The 21221-nt window shown below is 53.3% G+C and overlaps 1 protein-coding gene across 1 annotated transcript in view; it reads left to right on the top strand.

Annotated features, from left to right (window-relative positions):
- LOC147665748 (uncharacterized) overlaps window positions 1-21221 on the top strand; it is a 135810-nt gene that overhangs the window by 97193 nt on the left and 17396 nt on the right. The window contains exon 3 of the mRNA XM_086949547.1: window positions 8974-9099. Coding sequence (XP_086805673.1) covers window positions 8974-9099 — 126 coding nt within the window. The remainder of the gene's footprint in view (window positions 1-8973; window positions 9100-21221) is intronic.

Genomic DNA, 21221 nt, shown 5'->3' with positions numbered 1-21221 from the left:
GGGGCCCGACAGGTAAACCTGTTCCAAAGGGGCCCTTCAATTGTTTCAAATGTGGCGAGCCTGGGCACATATCCAGTGACCCCAAGTGTCGCCTATTTGGAAAACCTGCACCCACTGGTGCTCCGCCCCGACAAGTGACTAGCGTTCACCTAGGAGAAGAAATGATGGTCCCGGGGGGTGGAGATCCCGTTCACATGACCCTAGTCTCGCTAGGAGACAGTGAGATGATCCCGACAAACTACCTGCCCTCTAACACTAAGAAATATGGGCAGGTGGTGATCATCAATGGTAAGGAAGCTGAGGCTCTTAGAGACACAGGAGCCAGTGTGACTGCAGTGAGGCAGCACCTGGTGTCTCAAGAGCAGGTTGTACCCCATGCCTACTGTAGGGTTATCAACGCTGATAATTCTGAGAGTCAGTGTCCGATGGCTCAAGTTCCCTTCGAGTGGGGGGGCGTCTCTGGTACTCTGCAGGTCTGTGTGAGAAAAACCATGCCTGTTGACTGTTTGCTAGGGAACGACTTGGAGCACTCCCCTTGGGAAAAGGTGGAGAAAGCGACTCACCTGCGGATGGTGGGTCTGCCTGACTGGGCGTGCGTGACCACCCGGTCGATGGCAGCCAGTAAGGGTGATCGAGAGGTCCTGGGGCCTGATGGAGAGGCCCAGGAACCGGCCTTAGGGAGAAGGCGCAGGGGGCGCGGGAAACCGGCCCCTGGAGTTCCTACGGTCCAGGAGGAGGCAGACCTTGAGGGGGATGCCCTGGAGCCTACGGGGGAACAGATCGCCGAACTGGGGGACCTGCCTGAGCTGACCCATTGGCAGCAAGAAGGAGGACCCTCCAGGGAGGAATTCTGCAGGGAGCAGAAAGAATGCCCTTCTCTCATGGGTATGCGGCAGCAGGCTGCAGACCAGGCCAATGGTGTTCAGGCCAAAACACATTACGTGTACTGGGAGAACGACCTCCTGTATTCGGAGCCTAAGGCTGCTGAACCTGGGTCAGCCCGTGTGCTGGTGGTACCCCAGAAATTCAGAGCCTTCCTACTGGGTCTGGCTCACGATGTGCCTTTAGCAGGACATTTGGGGATGGACAAGACCTATGACAGGCTTGTCACCCACTTCTACTGGCCCCAAATGCATAAAGGCTCAGACGCTTATTGCAGAACCTGTCCGACTTGCCAGGCAAGTGGGAAGACGGGAGGGAAGAACAAGGCTCCCCTCCAACCCTTCCCTGTGGTCGGTACGCCATTCCAGCGAGTGGGTATTGACATCGTTGGGCCTCTGGACCCCAAGAAAGCCATGGGCAACAGGTTCATCCTGGTCTTGGTGGACCATGCCACCCGGTACCCTGAAGCCATCCCTCTGAGGACAGTAACGGCTCCCGTGGTGGGGCGTGCACTGATGGGAATTTTCTCACGAGTAGGATTCCCTCTAGAGGTGGTGAGCGACAGGGGGACCAACTTCATATCGAAATATATGAAGTCCCTTTGGCAGGAGTGTGGCGTAACGTACAAGTTCACCACACCCTACCACCCCCAAGGTAACGGGTTGGTTGAAAGATTCAACCGAACCCTCAAAGGCATGATCATGGGCCTGGAAGGTCCGATGAGGCGTAAGTGGGACGTCCTCTTGCCATGCCTGCTTTTTGCATATCACGAGGTACCACAGAAGTCCCTAGGGTTCAGCCCCTTTGAACTGCTGTACGGTCACCCCGTGAGAGGACCACTGAGTTTGGTAAAGGAAGGCTGGGAGCAATCTCCCAGGAAACCTCCCCAGAATGTATATAGCTACATGCTGGCCTTCAGAAACCAAACCAGGCGCTTCAGACAACTTGCCGAGGCAAATCTGGAAGCGAGCCAGGAGGAAATGAAGGTGTGGTACGATCAGAATGCCACTCTGGTCGAGCTTCAGCCTGGACAGGAGGTGTATGTCTTGGCCCCAGTGGAGCCCTGTGCCCTTCATGATAAGTGGACAGGACCATTTGAGGTTGTGGAGCGCAAGAGCCCCGTGACATACTTGGTGGACATGAAGACGCCCAGGAACCCTTTGCGGGTCCTACATGTCAACCGCCTCAAGCCCCACTTGCGAAGGTCCGAAGTGGGCATGTTGTTGGCAACCGATGACAGAATGGAGGAGGAGTCGGAGCCTCTTCCTGACCTCTTGGTGGCCTGTGAGAAGGATGGGTCAGTGGATGGAGTTAACCTCTCACCCTCCCTGACCGCCGAACAACAGGAGGACTGCCGCCAGTTGCTGGGGCAGTTTCCAGACCTGTTCTCCCTGGTTCCGAGTGTCACAGATTGGTGCGTCCATGATGTGGACACTGGAGACAGCTTACCGGTGAAGCATAAGGCTTACCGGGTAACTGACAGGGTACGGGCCTGCATCAAGGAGGAGGTCTCCAAGATGCTTACCCTCGGAGTGGTTGAGTCTTCCAGCAGTCCTTGGTCCAGCCCCGTGGTCTTGGTGCCGAAGGCTGCTGCGCCGGGAGCCACACCCGAACTCCGGTTCTGTGTGGACTACAGAGGACTCAATTCAGTCACGAAGACTGACGCGCACCCCATCCCCAGAGCTGACGAGCTCATTGATCGGCTAGGGGCTGCCCGGTTCCTCAGCACGTTTGATTTAACGTCTGGGTACTGGCAGATCGCCTTGACCGATGGGGCAAAGGAGAGGTCGGCATTCTCTACACCCGATGGGCATTTCCAGTTCCGGGTTATGCCATTTGGAATGAAGAATGCCCCTGCCACCTTTCAGAGATTGGTCAACCAGGTGTTGGCTGGACTGGACGAGTTCAGTGCCGCCTACCTGGATGACATTGCGGTGTTCAGCGGCACCTGGCCCGAACACCTGCGACACCTCTGGGAAGTGTTGATGGCCCTGCGCAGAGCAGGCCTCACAATCAAGGCAAGCAAGTGCCAGATTGGGCAGGGTTCAGTGGTGTACTTGGGACACCAAGTTGGGAGTGGCAAGGTAGCCCCCTTGCAGCCCAAAATCGAAACCATCCTGGCTTGGGAACCCCCCAAGACCCAGACTGCAGTGAGAGCCTTCCTGGGGCTCACTGGGTATTACAGGAGGTTTGTCAAGGGCTATGGCACGATCGTGACCCCCTTGACGGAGCTGACTTCGAAAAAGCAGCCCAGGAATGTGATTTGGACTGACACCTGTCAGAAGGCTTTCGACACCCTGAAGACTGCCATGTGCACGGCGCCCGATTTCTCCAAAGAGTTCATTGTGCAAACAGACGCTTCAGAGCATGGTGTAGGGGCTGTTCTTTCACAGATGACTGAGGAGGGCTTTGACCAACCCGTAGCCTTCATAAGTCGGAGGTTACTTCCACGGGAAAGTAGGTGGAGTGCAATAGAGCGTGAAGCATTTGCTGTGGTCTGGGCGCTGAAGAAGCTAAGGCCCTACTTGTTTGGGTCTCACTTCCGAGTTCAGACGGACCACAGGCCCCTCAGATGGTTGATGCAAATGAGGGGTGAGAACCCGAAACTGTTGAGGTGGTCCATTTCTCTACAGAGTATGGACTTTACGGTGGAACACCGCCCTGGCACCGATCACGCCAACGCTGACTGTCTGTCCAGATTTTTCCGCCTTAGTGATGTGGAACTCCCTGGGGAAGGGTAGTTCCTCCCACATTTCAGCTGGAGGGGACACATGTTAGACCTGGCACCTTGGCGTGAGTCTCCCTTCCACTTTTTGCTGATGTGCCTCCGATGTTTTGCTGGTTTTCCGATACTCAGGGCACTGCGCCACGGCTGATCCGTGCCGCAGTGCAAGTGCTCCCTACTGTAAATTGTACATACGATTGGTATCCCTGATTGGTGCATTGGATTTACTGTTAGTCCCTAGTAAAGCGCACGAGAGAGTGCCGGGGCTTGTAGATGCCAATACTGCTGGTGGGCCTGCAGCGCTGGTTGCGCCACCCACCGAAGCAACCGTAAAGATGTGTCTGGGAACTGCGACCGCAGAACCCGCGTGCGGTCTCGTACTGTCACGCTAGCTGGGCAAGTGTTCCCACTTGCCAGCACCGACCCTTCCCTTGACTACATATTACTCACCCCTATGGTAGGCCTGCGGGCAGGGTGCGTTGTAGGTGTAAGGTAGGACAAGCCTTGATGTGCGTGGCATGTCCTAGTAGTGACTTACCACAAAGACCGTATTTCACTACTGAAGGCTACCTGCTCCATTAGGCCAGACTGAGCTGCGAGGATTGTTACACCCTATAATCCCCGCAGGCTCAAGGAGCATGGTAGTGAGTCATGTTTAGTATGCCTGAACTCAGGATAATGAGATATTTCTTGTAGTCAAGTTTATTTTAGTATCCTGGGTTTGCAAATGCTACTTTTAAAAAGTTAGCATTTGCTTGCTTAACCATTTCAGCCGCCTCTGCTGGTATGTGTATCTGACTGTCTGGGATGTGTGAGTGACAGGGCTGGAGGGATGACAGGTGGTGAATGCGCAGATTACCCCTTAGTGGGAGGTAGGAGTGCCTCTTGACTCGAACTGTCACTGTGCTCGGCCACCACAATGCTGGCTCCACCCTCCTGGGGAGCGGCGGATGACTCTGCCGGCACCGGGCCCAGGAAGGGCGAAGCCCCCATCAACAAGGTACTCTGGCCACCCCTGTCCGGACAATGCTGGCTCCACCCCCTGTGGGGCATCTGATGCGCCTGCCCCTCACACTGAAAGCAGAAGCCGGAGTACACCCGCCGGGGTACTCCAGAACTGAGAGTGGCTATGCAAAGGCCCCCCTGGCCTGCGAGAACAAAGGAATTGGCCTATAAAAGAAGGAGCCCTGCTCCTGGAAAATTAGATCCGGTTTGGGCCACAGAAGGACTCTGCCCTACGAGAAGGACCGTGAGAGACAAGGAAGGGTGCTGACTCTTGCCTGTGTCTGGTGCCTTGCTGCTGAAGGAGAGGAAGGCAAAAAGACTACGAAAAGACTTTTGCTCTACTTGTGCCAAACTCTGCTAAAGAGATCTCCAAGGGCTTGCAACTGAACTTGCTCCCTGACCAGCGTCCCAGGACCAGTGGACGCTACCCCCTTGGAAGAAAGCGACTGCGGGTGCTGACCATCGCCGCAGCACTGACGGAGGAATCTCCTCTAAGGCTTCAACGTCCTCCCGACCACCGTGACCGGGGCCCAAAGCAATAGCGGAAGCAAAGTAAGGATCAGCCGCCGCTGGCCCGAACACCGTGACCGCAACTGCACCGGGAGCCCGAGAGCAAAGCAAAGGAGGACCCGTCCGGTCCGAGCTCTCGAGGTGACTGCATAGCGAGCAGTCACTCACCTGCAAAGACAGACAGTTGCCCTACGAGAATCCGCAAGGTCGGTAGCTTGCCCGACAGCCCAGTTGTGAGCCCACAGCTGCACCGGCACTTGGCTGGGTAGGTCCTGCACTTGGGGACCGTACTGCCACTTGCCACCACCGCACAGCCGCCGCCTCCAGGGTTGGAGCGGACGACGAGGAAAGGACCCTGCCGCCACAGAACACCGCTGCCCCGGATGACCAGTGACCTGCTCGGCTGAAGAGCCGCAACGATCAGCGACCCCGGGAAGGCAACGCGACGTGGGACAGATCCCCTGGAAGCCGCCGGCTCCACAAGAACTTTGAGTAACACCGGCCTACGGGCCGCAAGAGAACTGCTATAAGAACTGTGGTAACCCGAATCAAGTAACCTGCAACCGTTTTCATAAAGTATATTGACTGTATTCACAAGCCTGCTTAAAATCTATATAAAGATATATATTTTTATAGAATACAGTCTCGTCTCGTTGTGTGGTGGGTTGGTTGTAAAGGTGTACTGTTGCAAGTGTTTAACCCTATGTGCCCCAAAGATTAGCCTGCGACTGCTTAAGCCACACTACCTACAGGGTAAGCAGAGGTTGTCTGGAAGGTAACCCTCAGCCCTGACGAGGAAGAGAGAGTCCCTGCTTGTCGCTAGTGCTACACTGCGCCAACTAGAGCCTCCCCCTTCCTACAGTGGGTCATTTATGTATGCTGGTCCTTGGCCACCGCGGTGGCTTCAGCTTATTTGTGTGGTATCTGTGTTAGGGAGAGGGAGGTGGAGCAAAATTCTCTGGGTGGTTGGTGGAAGTTCAGGCGGTGGGCCATGTATGCTGGTCCTTGCCCACCGCAGTGGCTTCAGCGTATGTGTGGTGTCTGTGTGAGGGCAAAGGGAGGTGTAGGTGCAGTGAAGGTCTCTGGATAGTTGGTGGAAGTGCAGGCGGTGAGTCATGTATACTGGTCCTTGGCCACCACGGTGGCTTCAGCGTTTGTGTGGGGTCTGTGTGAGGGCGAGGGAGGTTGAGCGAAGATCTCTGGATGGTTGGTGGAAGCTCAGATGGTGGGTCATGTATGTTGGTCCTTGCTCACTGCGGTGGCTTCAGCGTATGTGTGGTATCTGTTGGAGGGTGAGGGTGAGGGATGTGGAGCGAAGCTCTCTGGGTGGTTCGTGGAAGTTCAGGCGCTCGGTCATGTATGCTGGTCCTTGGCCATCGTGGTGTCTTCAGCATATGTGTGATGTCTGTGTGAGGGTGAGGGAGGTGGAGCAAAGGTCTCTGGATGGTTGGTGGAAGTGCAGGCGCAGGGTAATATATGCTGGTCCTTGGCCACTGTGGTGGCTTCAGTGTATGTGTGGGTTCTGTGTGAGTGTGAGGGAGGTGGAGGGAAGATCTCTGGATGTTTGGTGGAAGTTCAGGTGGTGGGTCATGTATGCCGGTCCTTACCCACTGTGGTGGCTTCAGCGTATGTGTGGTGTCTGTGAGGGTGAGGGTTAGGTAGGTGGAGCAAAACTCTCTGGGTGATTGGTGAAAGTTCAGGCGGTGGATCATGTATGCTGGTCCTTGCCCACTGCGGTGGCTTCAGCGTATGTGTGGTGTCTGTGTGAGGGAAAGGGAGGTGTAGGTGGAGTGAAGGTCTCTGGATGGTGGGTGAAAGTTCAGGTGGTGAGTCATGTATGCTGGTCCGTCGCCACCGTGGTGGCTTCAGCATATGAGTGGGGTCTGTGTGAAGGCGAGGGAGGTTGAGCGAAGATCTCTGGATGGTTGGTAGAAGGCCAGATGGTGGGTCATGTATGCTGGTCCTTTCTCACCGCGGTGGCTTCAGCGTATGTGTGGTGTCTGTGGGAGGTGAGGGTGAGGGATGTGGAGCGAAGCTCTCTGGGTGGTTCGTGGAAGTTCAGGCGGTGGGTCATGTATGCTGGTCCTTGGTCACTGCATTGGCTTCAGCATATGTGTGATGTTTGTGTGAAGGTGAGGGAGGTGGAGCAAAGGTCTCTGGATGGTTGGTGGAAGTGTAGGCGGTGGGTCATGTATGCTGGTCCTTGGCCACTGTGGTGGCTTCAGTGTATGTGTGGGTTCTGTGTGAGGGCGAGGGAGGTGGAGCGAAGATCTCTGGATGGTTGGTGGAAGTGTAGGCGGTGGGTCATGTATGCTGGTCCTTGGCCACCATGGTGGCTTCAGCGTATGTGTGGTGTCTGTGTGAGGGCGATGGATGTGGAGGTTAAGTGAAAGTCTCTGGATGGTTGGTGGAAGTTAGGCTGGTGGGTCATGTATGCTGGTCCTCGGCCACCACGGTGGCTTCAGCTTATGTGTGGTGTCCGTCTGAGGGTGAGGGAGGTGGGGCGAAGGTCTCTGGATGGTTGGAGGTAGTTCACGCGGTGGGTCATGTATGCTGGTCCTTGGCCACCGCGATGGCTTCAGCATATACGTAGTGTCTTTGTGAGGGTGAGGGAGGTGGAGTGAAGCTCTCTGGAAGTGCAGGCGGTGGGTCATGTATGCTAGTCCTTGGCCACCACAGTTGCTTCAGCGTATATGTGGGTCTGTGTGCGAGCGAGGGAGGGGGAGCGAAGATCTCTGGATGATTGGTGGAAGTTCAGGTGGTGGGTTATGTATGCTGGTCCTTGCTCACTGCGATGGCTTCAGCGTATGTGTGGTATCTGTGGGAGGGTGAGGGTGAGGGATGTGGAGCGAAGCACTCTGGGTGGTTCGTGGAAGTTCAGGCGCTCGGTCATGTATGCTGGTCCTTGGCCATTGTGGTGGCTTCAGCATATGTGTGGGGTCTGTGTGAGGCAAGGGAGGTGGAGCAAAGGTCTCTGGATGGTTGGTGGAAGTTCAGGTGGTGGGTCATGTATGCTGGTCCTAGGCCTGTGCGGTGGCTTCAGTGTATATATGGTGTCTGTGTGAGGGTGAGGGTGAGGGAGGTGGAGTGAAGGTCTCTAGATGGTTGGTGGAAGTGCAGGCGGTGGCTCATGTATGCGGTCATTGGCCACCACGGTGGCTTCAGCGTATGTGTGGTGTTTGTGGTAGGGTGAGGGAGGTGGAGGTGGATTGAAGGTCTCTGGATGGTTGGTGGAAGTGCAGGTGGTGGGTCATGTATGCTGGTCCTTGGCCACCGCAGTGACTTCAGCGTATGTGTGGGGTCTGTGTGAGGGTAGGGGAGGTGAAGCAAAGGTCTCTGGATGGTGGTGGAAGTGCAGGCGGTGGGTCATGTATACTGGTCCTTGGCCATCGCGGTGGCTTCAGCGTATGTGTGGGGTCTGTGTGAGGGCGAGCGAGTCGGAGCGAAGATCTCTGGAAAGTTGGTGGAAGTTCAGGTGGTGGGTCATGTATGCTGGTCCTTGCCCACCGCAGTGGCTTCAGAGTATATGTGGTGTCTGTGTGAGGGTGAGGGAAGTGGAGGTGGAGCGAAGCTCTCTGGGTGGTTGGTAGATCAGGCTTTGGGTCATGTATGATGTTCCTTGGCCACCACAGTGGCTTCAGCGTATGTGTGGTGTCTGTGTGAGAGCGAGGGAGATGGAGTGAAGTTCTCTGGATGGTTGGTGGAAGATCAGGCGGTGGGTCATGTATGCTGGTCCTTGGTCGTGGCGGATCTTGTAGGAAAGCATCAATATCTTGAATTGACATATTTTCTGGACAGGGAGCCAGTGGAGGTTCTTCATCACTAACACGCTGTCTGATTTCATTTCACAGTACATTCGGTGAAGTGCTACACGTGCGTGCACAAGCCCAGCAATGACGAATGTTTGAGTTCTGCTGATTGCCCTACAGGATACAACGCCTGTGAAACCTACATCCAACTGAACAATCCAGGACCAGGTAAGGGTTGGGAAGGAGCCCACAAGGCTTTTCAGGTCTGAGTAATACATCTTTAACAGCTTGAGATGGTGCCATGCCAGAAATGTCTCATAGTTCTCTAAGAATAAGGATGTGTCTTGTCCTGAGGAGGCCACTGGGACCCTGCACTGTAGAATTCTCCCAGGTCACCCTCAGAAATAGAACATATGTGCGAGTGAGTGTGCCAGAAATGGGGGATGCACATCTTCCTCTTGTTGAATGCCTATTGGCAGTAGGAGAAGGCTAGTGAAATACCCGGGCAATCACTGAAAGCACACCCGTTGCTTTTATATTGATGAATACATGATGGGTACTGGCAGCCAAGAACGTCTTCCAAGCAGGTGTCTGGAAGAACCATTCCTCCTTCGCTTCGTTGGACAAAGAACTTTAAACACAAAGGACCTACAGCTGATGTAATGTGTAAAACTAGCAATAAAAAACACAGGAACTATTTACAAGGACACAAAATACAATGCATCCTCTCCCATCACAATCACTGAAAGATGACTAGTCACATCTACCTTGTTAGTTTCTTCACCCTCTTCAAATCATATCCAACATTAATCAGAACTGTCCACTACCTCTTGGCTAGCACGCACATGATCTTTCCACTACCTCTTGTCTGGCACATGCATGATCTTTCAACTACCTCCTGTCTGACAGGCTCCTCATCTTTCCATTACCTCTTGTCTGGCACATGCATAATCTTTCAACTACCTCTTGTCTGGCAGGCTCATCATCTTTCCATTACCTCTTGTCTGGCACATGCATGATCTTTCAACTACCTCTTGTCTGGCACATGCATGATCTTTCCACTACCTCTTGTCTGGCACACACATGATCTTTCCACTACCTCTTGTCTGGCACACGCATGATCTTTCTACTACCTCTTGTCTGGCACATGCATGATGTTTCCTCTACCCCATGTCTGGAAGACTCATGACCTTTCCAATACCTCTTGTCTGGAACACACATGATCTTTCCACTAACTCTTGACTTGCAGGCTCATGATCTTTCCACTACCTCTTTTCTGGCAGGCTCATGATCTTTCTGCTACCTCTTGTCTGGCACACGTATGATCTTTCCACTACCTCTTGCCTGTCACACTCAGGATCTTTCCACTTACTCTTGTCTGGCACGCTCATGATCTTTCCACTTCCTTTTGTCTGGCAGGCTCATGATCTTTCCTCTACCTCTTGTCTGGCACGCTCATGATCTTTCCACTATCATGATCTTTCCACTACCTCTTGTCTGGCACGCTCATGATCTTTCCACTACCTCTTGTCTGGCACACACATGATCTTTCCACTTCCTCTTGTCTGGCACGCTCATGATCTTTCCACTACCTCTTGTCTGGCACGCTCATGATCTTTCCACTTCTTCTTGTCTGGCACGCTCATGATATTTCCACTACCTCTTGTCTGGCACTCGCATGATCTTTCCATTTCCTTTTGTCTGGCCAACGCATGATCTTTCCACTTCCTCTTGTCTGGCACGCTCATGATCTTTCCACTTCCTTTTGTCTGGCACACGCCTGATCTTTCCACTTCCTCTTGTCTGGCACGCTCATGATATTTCCTCTACCTCTTGTCTGGCACGCTCATGATCTTTCCTCTACCTCTTGTCTGTCATACACATGATCTTTCCACTTCTTCTTGTCTGGAATGCTCATGATCTTTCCTCTACCTCTTCTCTGGCAGGCTTATGCTCTTTCCACTACCTCTTGTCTGGCACACGCATGATCTTTCCACTTCCTTTAATCTGTCTGGCTCATGATCTTTCCACTTCCTCTGGTCTGGCATGCTCATTATCTTAACACTACCTCTTCTCTGTCAGGATCATGATCTTTCCACTACCTCTTGTCTGGTATGCTTATGATCTTTAAACTTCCTCTTCTCTGGCAGGCTGATGATATTTCCACTACCTCGTGTCTGGCATGAACATGATCTTTCCACTACCTCTTCTCTGGCAGGCTTATAATCTTTCCACTACCTCTTGTCTAACACACGCAGATCTTTCCACTTCCTTTAATCTGGCAGGCTCATGATATTTCCACTTCCTCTGGTCTGGCATGCTCATTATCTTTCCACTACCTCTTCTCTATCAGGCTCATGATCTTTCCACTACCTCTTGTCTGGCACACACCTCATCTTTCCACTACATCTTGTATGGCAGGCTCATGATCTTTCCACTACCTCTTGTCTGGCATGCTCATGATCTCACCATTTCCTTTAGTCTGGCACACGCATGATCTTTCCCCTAACTCTAGTCTGGCAGGCTCATGATCTTTCCGCTACCTCTTGTCTAGCACACGCCTGATCTTCCCATGACCTCTTGTCTGACACGTGCATAATCTTTCTAATTCCTCTTGTATGGCAGGCTCGTAATCTTTCCACTACCTCTTGTCTGGCACTCACATGAACTTTTCACTTCCTCTTATCTGGCACATGCACAATTTTTCTACTACCTCTTCTCTGTCAGGCTCGTGATCTTTCCACTACCTCTTGTCTGGCACACGCATGATCTTTCCACTACCTCTTGTCTGGCATGCTCATGATCTTTAAACTTCCTCTTATCTGGCAGGCTGATGATATTTCCACTACCTCGTGTCTTGCATGAACATGATCTTTCCACTACCTCTTCTCTGGCAGGCTTATGATCTTTCCACTACCTCTTGTCTGGCACACGCAGATCTTTCCACTTCCTTTAATCTGGCAGGCTCATGATCTTTCCACTTCCTCTGGTCTGGCATGCTCATTATCTTTCCACTACCTCTTCTCTATCAGGCTCATGATCTTTCCACTACCTCTTGTCTGGTACATGCCTGATCTTTACATTACGTCTTGTCTGACGCATGCATGATCTTACCACTTCCTCTTGTCAGGCAGGCTCATAATCTTTCCACTACCTCTTGTCTGGCACTCACATTTATTTATTTTTATTTTATTACACTTATATCGTGCAACAGCTACCCGCAGTGGGTTTCCCGGCGCAAGGGATAGACTCAAGAAGGAACAACAGACCAATTAGAACAGCACCATAGATCGAACTCGAGCAGCAAGAACTTTAAAAAAGAAAAGTTTTCAGTTTTTTTCTGAAGATAAAAAGGTTTGTTTCAGTTTCAGAGAGGTAGGTAACGCGTTCCAGTATTTAGGACCTAGATGAGAAAAGGTCCGTCCCCCCATCCTAGCAAGCTTGAATCGTGGAACAACAAAGTCGCAGTTGAAAGAAGATCTAAGTGTGCGACTAGGTTTGTAAAGTTGGACCAGACTTTGTAAATACTTTGGGGCTGAGCCCTGCTTGATTTTAAAAAGATAGCAAATGAGGGGAGGAGCTTCGCCGGCGATCAAGATGGCCGCGTGAGCTCGGAGCTCCGAAGACCTCCCGATCCTCCGCAATAATCCTGATGCCTATCCTGTCCCACAATTGTGGGAATCGATTGCTGAGTGGGTCCTGATGCGGCGCCCGCTTTCGGAGTGAAAATCGGACATTCCTAGACCCCGTTAGCTCGACGGGCCTTGGTGGCTCCGCCCGCGATGCTGGTCTATTGCTGGGGTGCGCAGCGGTGTTCCCATGTGGATGCTTCTTTGTCTGAGCCAGGACCCTGCGGTGTTTGACTCCGGTATTTGAACGCCCTGATACTCGGCCGGTGTATCGGACCCTGGTACCATCATCGGGTGTGTGGCGCACCTCCCACTGGACTTCTTGGTCCCTGTTGGTCCCTGTTGATCATCTTGTCGGTCGAGCCAACATGGCGGGCAGAGGGGACCTGGACAAAGGCAAGCCCCAGCGGGTCAACAGAAAACTGTCCCAGTCCCAATCTACCTTCCCAGAGCGCTTCTCCCAGTCGAAGGGCTCGCCGGTCCTGGCTGGCCGTCCTAAAGACCCGACTAGTGATCGATCACCGGAGGACTCTGAGGTGACGCTCCGGGACGTTATGGGAGCAATCACGGGAGTGCAATCAGAAATGCATACTCTCCGAGAAGAACTGTCCAGCAAGGTCGACTCCCTGAAGATTGAGTTGAACCTCATCAGAACTGACCTCGGGAAAACCAACGACCGGGTCAAATCGCTGGACCTCAAGACGACTAGCCTGATCACCGATGTTTCGGATATACAGACGGAGGTGCGGGACCTGAAGCTGGCGAACGGTATGCTGGCGCGCCGGCTGGACGATTTCGAAGGCCGTGCACGACGCCAGAATGTCCGCATTACTGGGGTCCCGGAGAAGGCCGAGGAGGACTCGGTGGAACTTTTCGTGGAGGACCTGGTGCTTAAGAACTTGATGCCCGGGGGCTTGAGTAAGTTCTTCTCAGTGGAGCGGGCTCACAGGATACCGGGGGGACCGCCGAAGTCGGGCGCCTTCCCTCGCCCTATTATCGCACGGCTCTTTAACTTTAGGGACAGAGACGCTATCCTGCAGGCATCGAGGACCGCGGGCCCTCTGCGTTTCCAAAACTCCGAAGTTAACTTCTTTCCGGACTTCACCCAGGCCGTGCAGAAAAAACGTCAGAGTTTTACTGGGGTGAAACGGCGACTGAGGGAAATGGGCCTGCGGTACTCCATGCTCTACCCAGCCAAGCTTCGGATTGAACGTGACCACCGGACCTTGTTTTTTGACTTTCCAGATGAGGTGGGACACTGGCTGGACACCCTTCCCCAGGAGCGACAAGAACCGGCTGACCAGACGGAGGAGGCCACCGGAGGCGCGGAAGCACGGGAGTGATGGTTTTCAGTATGACTTTCTGCTAGCTGGGTGACCGTATGGGACCTCTACTTCAGACATTGCTGCTATTGGTTTTGACTCTTTTTGTCATTAATATGGGGGATGACGGGGGGCGATAGGATGTCTCCTTTCTCCTCTGTAGACTTCTTGTAGATTAGTTAAGGGGCGACAGGCACACTGCTAGTTGGGGTGGATTATAGTCTGATGCAGGGGTGCAGGGTGGGGGGTAGTTGGGGTGTGATTTTTCAACTTCTTTTTCTGTCTTCTTCTTTGTTCTGGCTGAGGGTTCCTTGGATTGTTATGTCGTTGTGGTGGGCGCCATTGCGGGGGGTGGGGAGGGGGTGGAGCTTCCTTGACGATGGGGGGTAAATCTTTAAACTTGTTGAGCTGGAATGTCAACGGGTTGGGGGACCGCATTAAGAGGGGTGTTGTGTTGCAGATGCTTAAACGTTATTCGCCTGATGTCATTTTCCTGCAGGAGACCCATCTAGTGGGACACACTTGTAAAGCACTGAGCAGACGTGGATTCAAAATGGTGGCACACTCAGGGTTCTCTTCGGGCTCACGAGGGGTGGGCATCATGGTGCGCATGTCCCTCCCGCTGGAGGTGGAGTCAGTGACTGCGGATGAGAGAGGCAGATACGTGGCTGTGGTGGGTAAATGGGAGGGCCGTACTCTGGTTTTGGTTTCAGTTTACATTCCCCCGGGGTTACAGGAAACTACTTTTAGGGACCTAGCTGCCGCCATTTTGGGTCTCCCCGAGGGCTTGTTGTTGGTGGGTGGGGACTTCAACTCTGTCGTGTCCGGAACCCTGGACCGCTTCCCATCCAGAGACCTGCGCCCTTCCCAATCCTGGTTGCCTGACTTTCTGGGTTCAATGGGGATGGTCGATTGCTGGCGGTTGATGCACCCCTCCCAGCGACAGTACACGTTTCTCTCCGGCGCCCATGGTAGCCTGTCCAGGATAGACTACGTTCTCACCCCGGCAGCCCAGGCGCAGTCCGTATCCACGGCGCGTCTTCTGGCTAGGGGTATCTCGGACCATTCCCCAGTTTGGGTTTCTTTTGATTTCCAGATCCCCGCATCCTCGCGAGTGGCTCCCATTAACCCGTGGTACTTCCGTGACCCGAAGTCCAGGTCGCTACTGACCAAAGCAATGGATAGGTACTTTGCCGAGAACACCGGCTCAGTTGACTCAGCCGTCTCCCTCTGGGAGGCTTTCAAGACCGTACTGCGCGGCGAGGCCTTCTCCTTGATTGCGGAGGCCCGCCGCCGGCGGGATGAGGATGTTGTTCGGCTGGAATCCGACCTTGCTGAGCTAAACTCCCAATTGGAGCTAGATCCCTCTCCCGAACTGCTTCACACGCTCTCTCTTAAACAGTCAGAGCTCCGCGCGACTGCCACGGATGCGGCGAAAGCCCTGAGTAGGGAGCAACAAGGTAGGATATACGACGCGGGGGACAAGGCTGGTAAGCTCTTGGCGTGGCTAGAAAGAAGGGAGCTCGCGTCCCGAGTGGTCCCAGAGTTGGTGGGAGCGGATGGCGTCATCTTGACCGACCCGGCCGCGATAGTTGGATCCTTCGCGGACTACTTCGAGGAGGTCTACGCCTCGGCGGACCCTCTTCCGGAGTCTGCGTCGGCCTCATTCTTGGAAGAAATAGAGCTTCCCTGTCTCTCGGACCTTGAGCGAGACGACATGGATCGGACGCTGACTGCGGACGAGGTGGCCTTGGCTATCAAATCCTTGCGGTCTGGCAAGGCGCCGGGGCCCAACGGCATCCCGGTTGAGCTCTACTGACTCGCTTGCCGGGCCCTTGTTGAACATGTTCCTTGAGGCCCGTGCTGTGGGAGAACTCCCCCCAGACCAGCGGTTGGCCACCATCGTGGTGATACACAAGGAGGGGAAACCGCGTGATCTTTGCCGGTCTTACCGACCCATCTCCCTTTTGAATGCTGAGCCTAAGATACTGGCTAAGATACTGGCTAACCGGCTAGTGGGCGTGATCTCGGACCTGGTCCACCCAGACCAGTCCGGCTTCATACCGCACCGGAATACAGCGCTCAACCTGAGACGGCTTCACGCAGTAATGGCACGTGTGCACCTGATTCGTGAGCCGGCTGTCCTCGCCTCTCTCGACGCCACTATGGCTTTCGACTCGTTGGAGTGGAATTATCTGTGGGCAGTATTGGCCAAGTTGGGGTTTGGACCCGCATTCATTGGCTGGGTCCGACTACTGTACTCTGCACCTCTGGCCAACGTGGCGGTTAATGGTCGGCTATCGGCCTCTTTCGCGCTACGCAGAGGCACTAGACAGGGATGTCCGCTTTCCCCGCTTCTCTTCGCTCTGGCACTTGAGCCACTGGCGGCGTGGATCAGAACGCACCCCGATATCTCTGGCATACCGTGGTCCCCGGGGTTTGAAGACCGGGTGTCGCTCTATGCTGACGACATCCTCTTATACCTCACTTCTCCCTGTCACTCGCTTATAGTGGCTTTCGACCTCTTGGGGACTTTTGGGGCCCACTCGGGCCTGGTAATCAACTGGACTAAGTCCTCGCTGTATGTACTGTCCGGAGATACGCCGCGTCTCCCCCGGGGGTGCTCAATCCAGGTGGCCCAACCGGGCTTCCGGTATTTAGGCATCTACGTGTCGCGGGACTCCCGAGCTCGTTATTTGCACAACCTCCTTCCACCGTTGGAGCGGCTGCGCCGGGACGTCGAGGGCTGGCGGAAGTTGCCGATCTCCCTTATGGGTAGAGCGGCCCTTTTTAAGATGATGGCGTTACCTCGCTTCCTGTATGCCCTGCAGAACACCCAGGACCCTGTGCCAGCTAAATACTTTGTGCAAATCGAATCCCTCCAGCGAACGTTGCTGTGGGACGGCAGGCCGCGGATTGCGCTGGCCAAGCTGACTATACCAAGTTATGATGGGGGTATCGCGCTGCCCGACGTGCGGCGATATTACTGGGCGTCCCAACTTGCGGCAATCAATCACGGCCTCTACGGACCGGCGGTTAACCCAGGCTTTGCTATGGATCGATGGCTCGTGGGAGACGGGAATTACTACAGAGCGTTGTACTCCAGGTCTCTGGATCGGAAACTTACGGGTCCCACTAAGACTATGGTTCATATCTGGCGTGCAGTTACTAAAACATTGGGCTGGCATAATAGGGTGACCATGGCCACCCCGCTGTTTGAATCGGACGTGTTGGGGAAGTTGTGGCACACGAAGGGCTTCGACAGGTGGGACACCATCGGGATATCCAAGGTTGGGGACATGGTGGCCAGGGGTAGGGTCAAGTCTTTCGAAGTGTTGCAATCAGAGTACCAACTGGCTGCAACGGAATACTTCCGACACGCTCAGCTTAGCCATGCTCTTTCCCCTTATGTGTCTGGGGCGGAAGCGATCCCTGAATCATCTCCCCTGGAGGATCGGGTGCTGGACGGCCATATGCCGGACAGTGCTATCTCCCTAACCTACAAAAAACTTATTAATGTGCGGGTTGACTTGCTGGTGCGATTGAGAGAGCTTTGGGTGCATGACGGAATTGAGGTGGATGACGAGGAGTGGCAATCGGCGATTTCCTCTCCCAGAGAAGTGGCAATTTCGGCGCGTCTCCGCCTGGTGCAGCTGAAGATACTGCACAGGGTGTATGTCACCGGTCCCAGACTAATACACATGGGGCTGTCGACGGATGGCATGTGCCGAAGGGGATGTGGAATGCTTGGGACCTTCCTCCACATTATATGGGAATGCCCTTGTGTGACCCGATATTGGATGCGTGTACATGCCGTGATGGAAGAAGTGACTGGTGTGACCCTGCCGGCTGAGGCCCGGAGATGTCTCCTTAACATCTGGGGCCCGACTGATTATAGTGTTGCGCAGACCCGATGGGTCACCCTGGGTAACATGGTGGCCAAAAGGGATATCGCCCAGAAATGGGGTGCGCCGGCTCCCCCCACGCTCAATCTCTGGGAATCGAATATGGACTGGTGCATGCTGCGTGAGAAGACGGTGTATGTGGCCAGGGGTAAGCCTAGAATGTGGATGTCAGTGTGGGGTGCCTGGAACTCCTATAGGGGAGGCATCTGCGACCCCCCCGTGGAACTCGATACCGGAACCCTGCCTTCCCCGTAGTACCCCATACCCGGGACTCCACTATATGTCACCTGCTGGGCTACCCCCCATGTACTTCACAGTTGTCATTCTTAATGTGCACAATCTTGGGTGTCGAGCCTCCGACCCCCTCCCGCTACAAAAGCCCGCTATGTCTGTACTGTCCTCAGCCTCCTTCTCTTTCTTTTCCGTTACCTATCGTGCTTTCTGCACACTTTTTTCTCTTGGCCTTGTTGGGCCTCTCTACCTCATGGTTTATTTATTTTTGAGTTCACTCTTATTTAAAAATTAAACCTGATTGCTTTTGCTTATGGTGTTGTGCACGACCTCTCCTGTTGACTCTATGCTGCCTGGCCTCCGGGATGTATGGCTGAATAGCGGTGTACTTTTTCTATCAATAAAGGTTTTCCAAAAAAAAAAAAAAAAAAAAGATAGCAAATGGCTTTGAATTTGATGCGGTTGGGGATCTTGAGCCAGTGTAAGTCACGCAGAGCCTGAGTGGCAGATGATCTCCTGGGGATATTACAAAGAAGTCGGGCTGCCGAATTCTGGACGACCTGAAGTTTATTAACGGTAGCCACATCGGCGCCAAGATAGAGGACATTACCGTAGTCCAGGCGAGATGTTACTAACGCCTGGACAACGGTTCTCCTGGTGGCAAGAGGCAGCATCCAGAGAATTTTCTGGAGCCATCGCAAGGTGGCAAAGCAGGTGGCAGCCACTTTTGTGGCCTGCTGTCTCATGGAGAGTTTCTCGTCTATCAGGAAGCCGAGGTTGCGAACCACAGAAGAAGGCTGAGGGAGTGGACCCATCTCACTAGGCCAATGTTCGGGGCCCCATAGGTCTTTATGCTTCCCTAAGATAAGAATCTCGGTTTTGTCACCGTTTAGTTTGAGGAGATGCCTCTGCATCCACTCAGCTACACGTGACAATCCGATTTTCAGAGCCGATATATTGCTGCTCCTACTGTTGGAAAGGGAGAAGACAATCTGGGTGTCATCGGCGTATGAAAAAATTGTCAGCCCAGCGTCCTCCGCAATGGAGGCCAGGGGTCTCACATAGATGTTAAACAATAAAGGGCTGAGTATGGACCCCTGAGGAACGCCGTATGCCGATGGACAAGTGGAGGATGTGGCTTTTGCAGAAAAGACTTGGAAGGTACGCTCACTTAAAAAAGAGGCGATCCAAGCCAAAGCTGGACCATCCACTCCCAGGGATTGGAGAGAGTTCAAAAGTATGGAATGGGACACGGTATCGAATGCTGCGCTCAAATCCAGAAGGATGAGCGCAGATGTTTCCCCGCGATCGATACCGTGCCTTAAACTCTCAATCACCCCAAGGAGGGTGGTCTCACAGGATCATTCCACTTCCTATTGTCTGGAACGCTCATTATCTTTCCACTTGCTTTTGTCTGGCACATGTATGATCGTTCCACTACCCCTTGTCTGGCAGGCTCATGATCCTTCCACTACCTCTTGGCTGGCACACGCATGATCTTTCCACTACCTCTTGTCTGGCACACGCCTCATCTTTCCACTACATCTTGTATGGCAGGCTCATGATCTTTCCACTACCTCTTGTCTGGCATGCTCATGATCTCTCCATTTCCTTTAGTCTGGCACACGCATGATCTTTCCCCTAACTCTAGTCTGGCAGGCTCATGATCTTTCCGCTACCTCTTGTCTAGCACACGCCTGATCTTCCCATGACCTCTAGTCTGACACGTGCATAATCTTTCTAATTCCTCTTGTATGGCAGGCTCATAATCTTTCCACTACCTCTTGTCTGGCACTCACATGAACTTTTCACTTCCTCTTATCTGGCACATGCACAATTTTTCTACTACCTCTTCTCTGTCAGGCTCGTGATCTTTCCACTACCTCTTGTCTGGCACACGCATGATCTTTCCACTACCTCTTGTCTGGCACATACATGATCTTTCCACTACCTCTTGTCTGTCAGGCTCATGATCTTTCCACTACCTCTTGTCTGGCACTCCCATGATCTTTCCACTTCCTCTTGTCTGGCATGCTCATGATCTTTCCACTTCCTATTGTCTGGCACGCTCATTATCTTTCCACTTCCTTTTGTCTGACACATGCATGATCTTTCCTCTACCTCCTGTCTGGCAGGCTCATGATCTGTCCGGTACCTCTTGTCTGGCACACGCATGATCTTTCCACTTCCTTTTGTCTGGCATGTGCATGATCTTTCCGCTACCTCTTGTCAGGCATGCTCATGATCTTTAAACTTCCTCTTATCTGGCAGGCTCATGATCTTTCCACTACCTTGTGTCTGGCATCAACATGATCTTTCCACCACCTCTAGTCGGGCACACGCCTGATCTTTCCATTACCTCTTGTCTGACGAGTGCATGATCTTTCCACTTCCTCTTGTCTGGCACTCACATGATCTTTTCACTTCCAATTGTCTGGCACGCTCATTATCTTTCCAATTCCTTTTGTCTGGCACATGCATGATCTTTCCACTACCTCTGGTCTGGCAGGCTCATGATCTTTTCACTTCCAATTGTCTGGCACGCTCATTATCATTCCAATTCCTTATGTCTGGCACATGCATGATCTTTCCACTACCTCTGGTCTGGCAGGCTCATGATCTTTTCACTACCTCTTGTCTGGCAGGCTCATGATCCTTCCAATACCTCTTAGCTGGCACACGCATGATCTTTCCACTACCTCTTGTCTGGTACACACCTGATCTTTCCACTACCTCTTGTCTGGCATGGTTATGATCTTTCCGCTACCTCTTGTCTGGCATGCTCATGATCTCTCCATTTCCTTTAGTCTGTGTAGGAAGGTACCTCCTGACTATGGTTGCCCCCAACTTTTTGCCCTGTGTTTTAGCTGGTTTTGGACATAGTCGACCTGGGACCCTGCCAATCAGGACCCCAGGCCTACTGCTCTCTCTTTAAAATGGATTCCATGTACCCTAGGTACATTTCCAATTGGTACTGGGCCACCTTATCAGACCCCGTAACGCAGGGCATAGGTGTACCCAGGGCCGCCAGGGGCTGCAGCATGTATTATGCCACCCCTGGCTGGCCTCCTAAATTTGACACAACTGGCTGCATGACAGCTGGGGCGAAGTCGTGTAATCACCCTTTGCTTTAGGTATAGTAGCTCTATATCTAACCATACAATGGACACCCGAGTTCCTATCAGTCACTCCTATGGCAGGCCTTGACAATCCTGAAGGCAGAGTGCGTGGGCTCGTGTGAACTAGGTTCTGGCCCGAGCCGA

The sequence above is a fragment of the Lissotriton vulgaris genome, unplaced genomic scaffold, assembly GCF_964263255.1.
Source record: "Lissotriton vulgaris unplaced genomic scaffold, aLisVul1.2 SCAFFOLD_997, whole genome shotgun sequence".
Taxonomy (NCBI): Eukaryota; Metazoa; Chordata; class Amphibia; order Caudata; family Salamandridae; genus Lissotriton; species Lissotriton vulgaris.
This window is presented reverse-complemented; position numbering and strand designations above follow the sequence as displayed.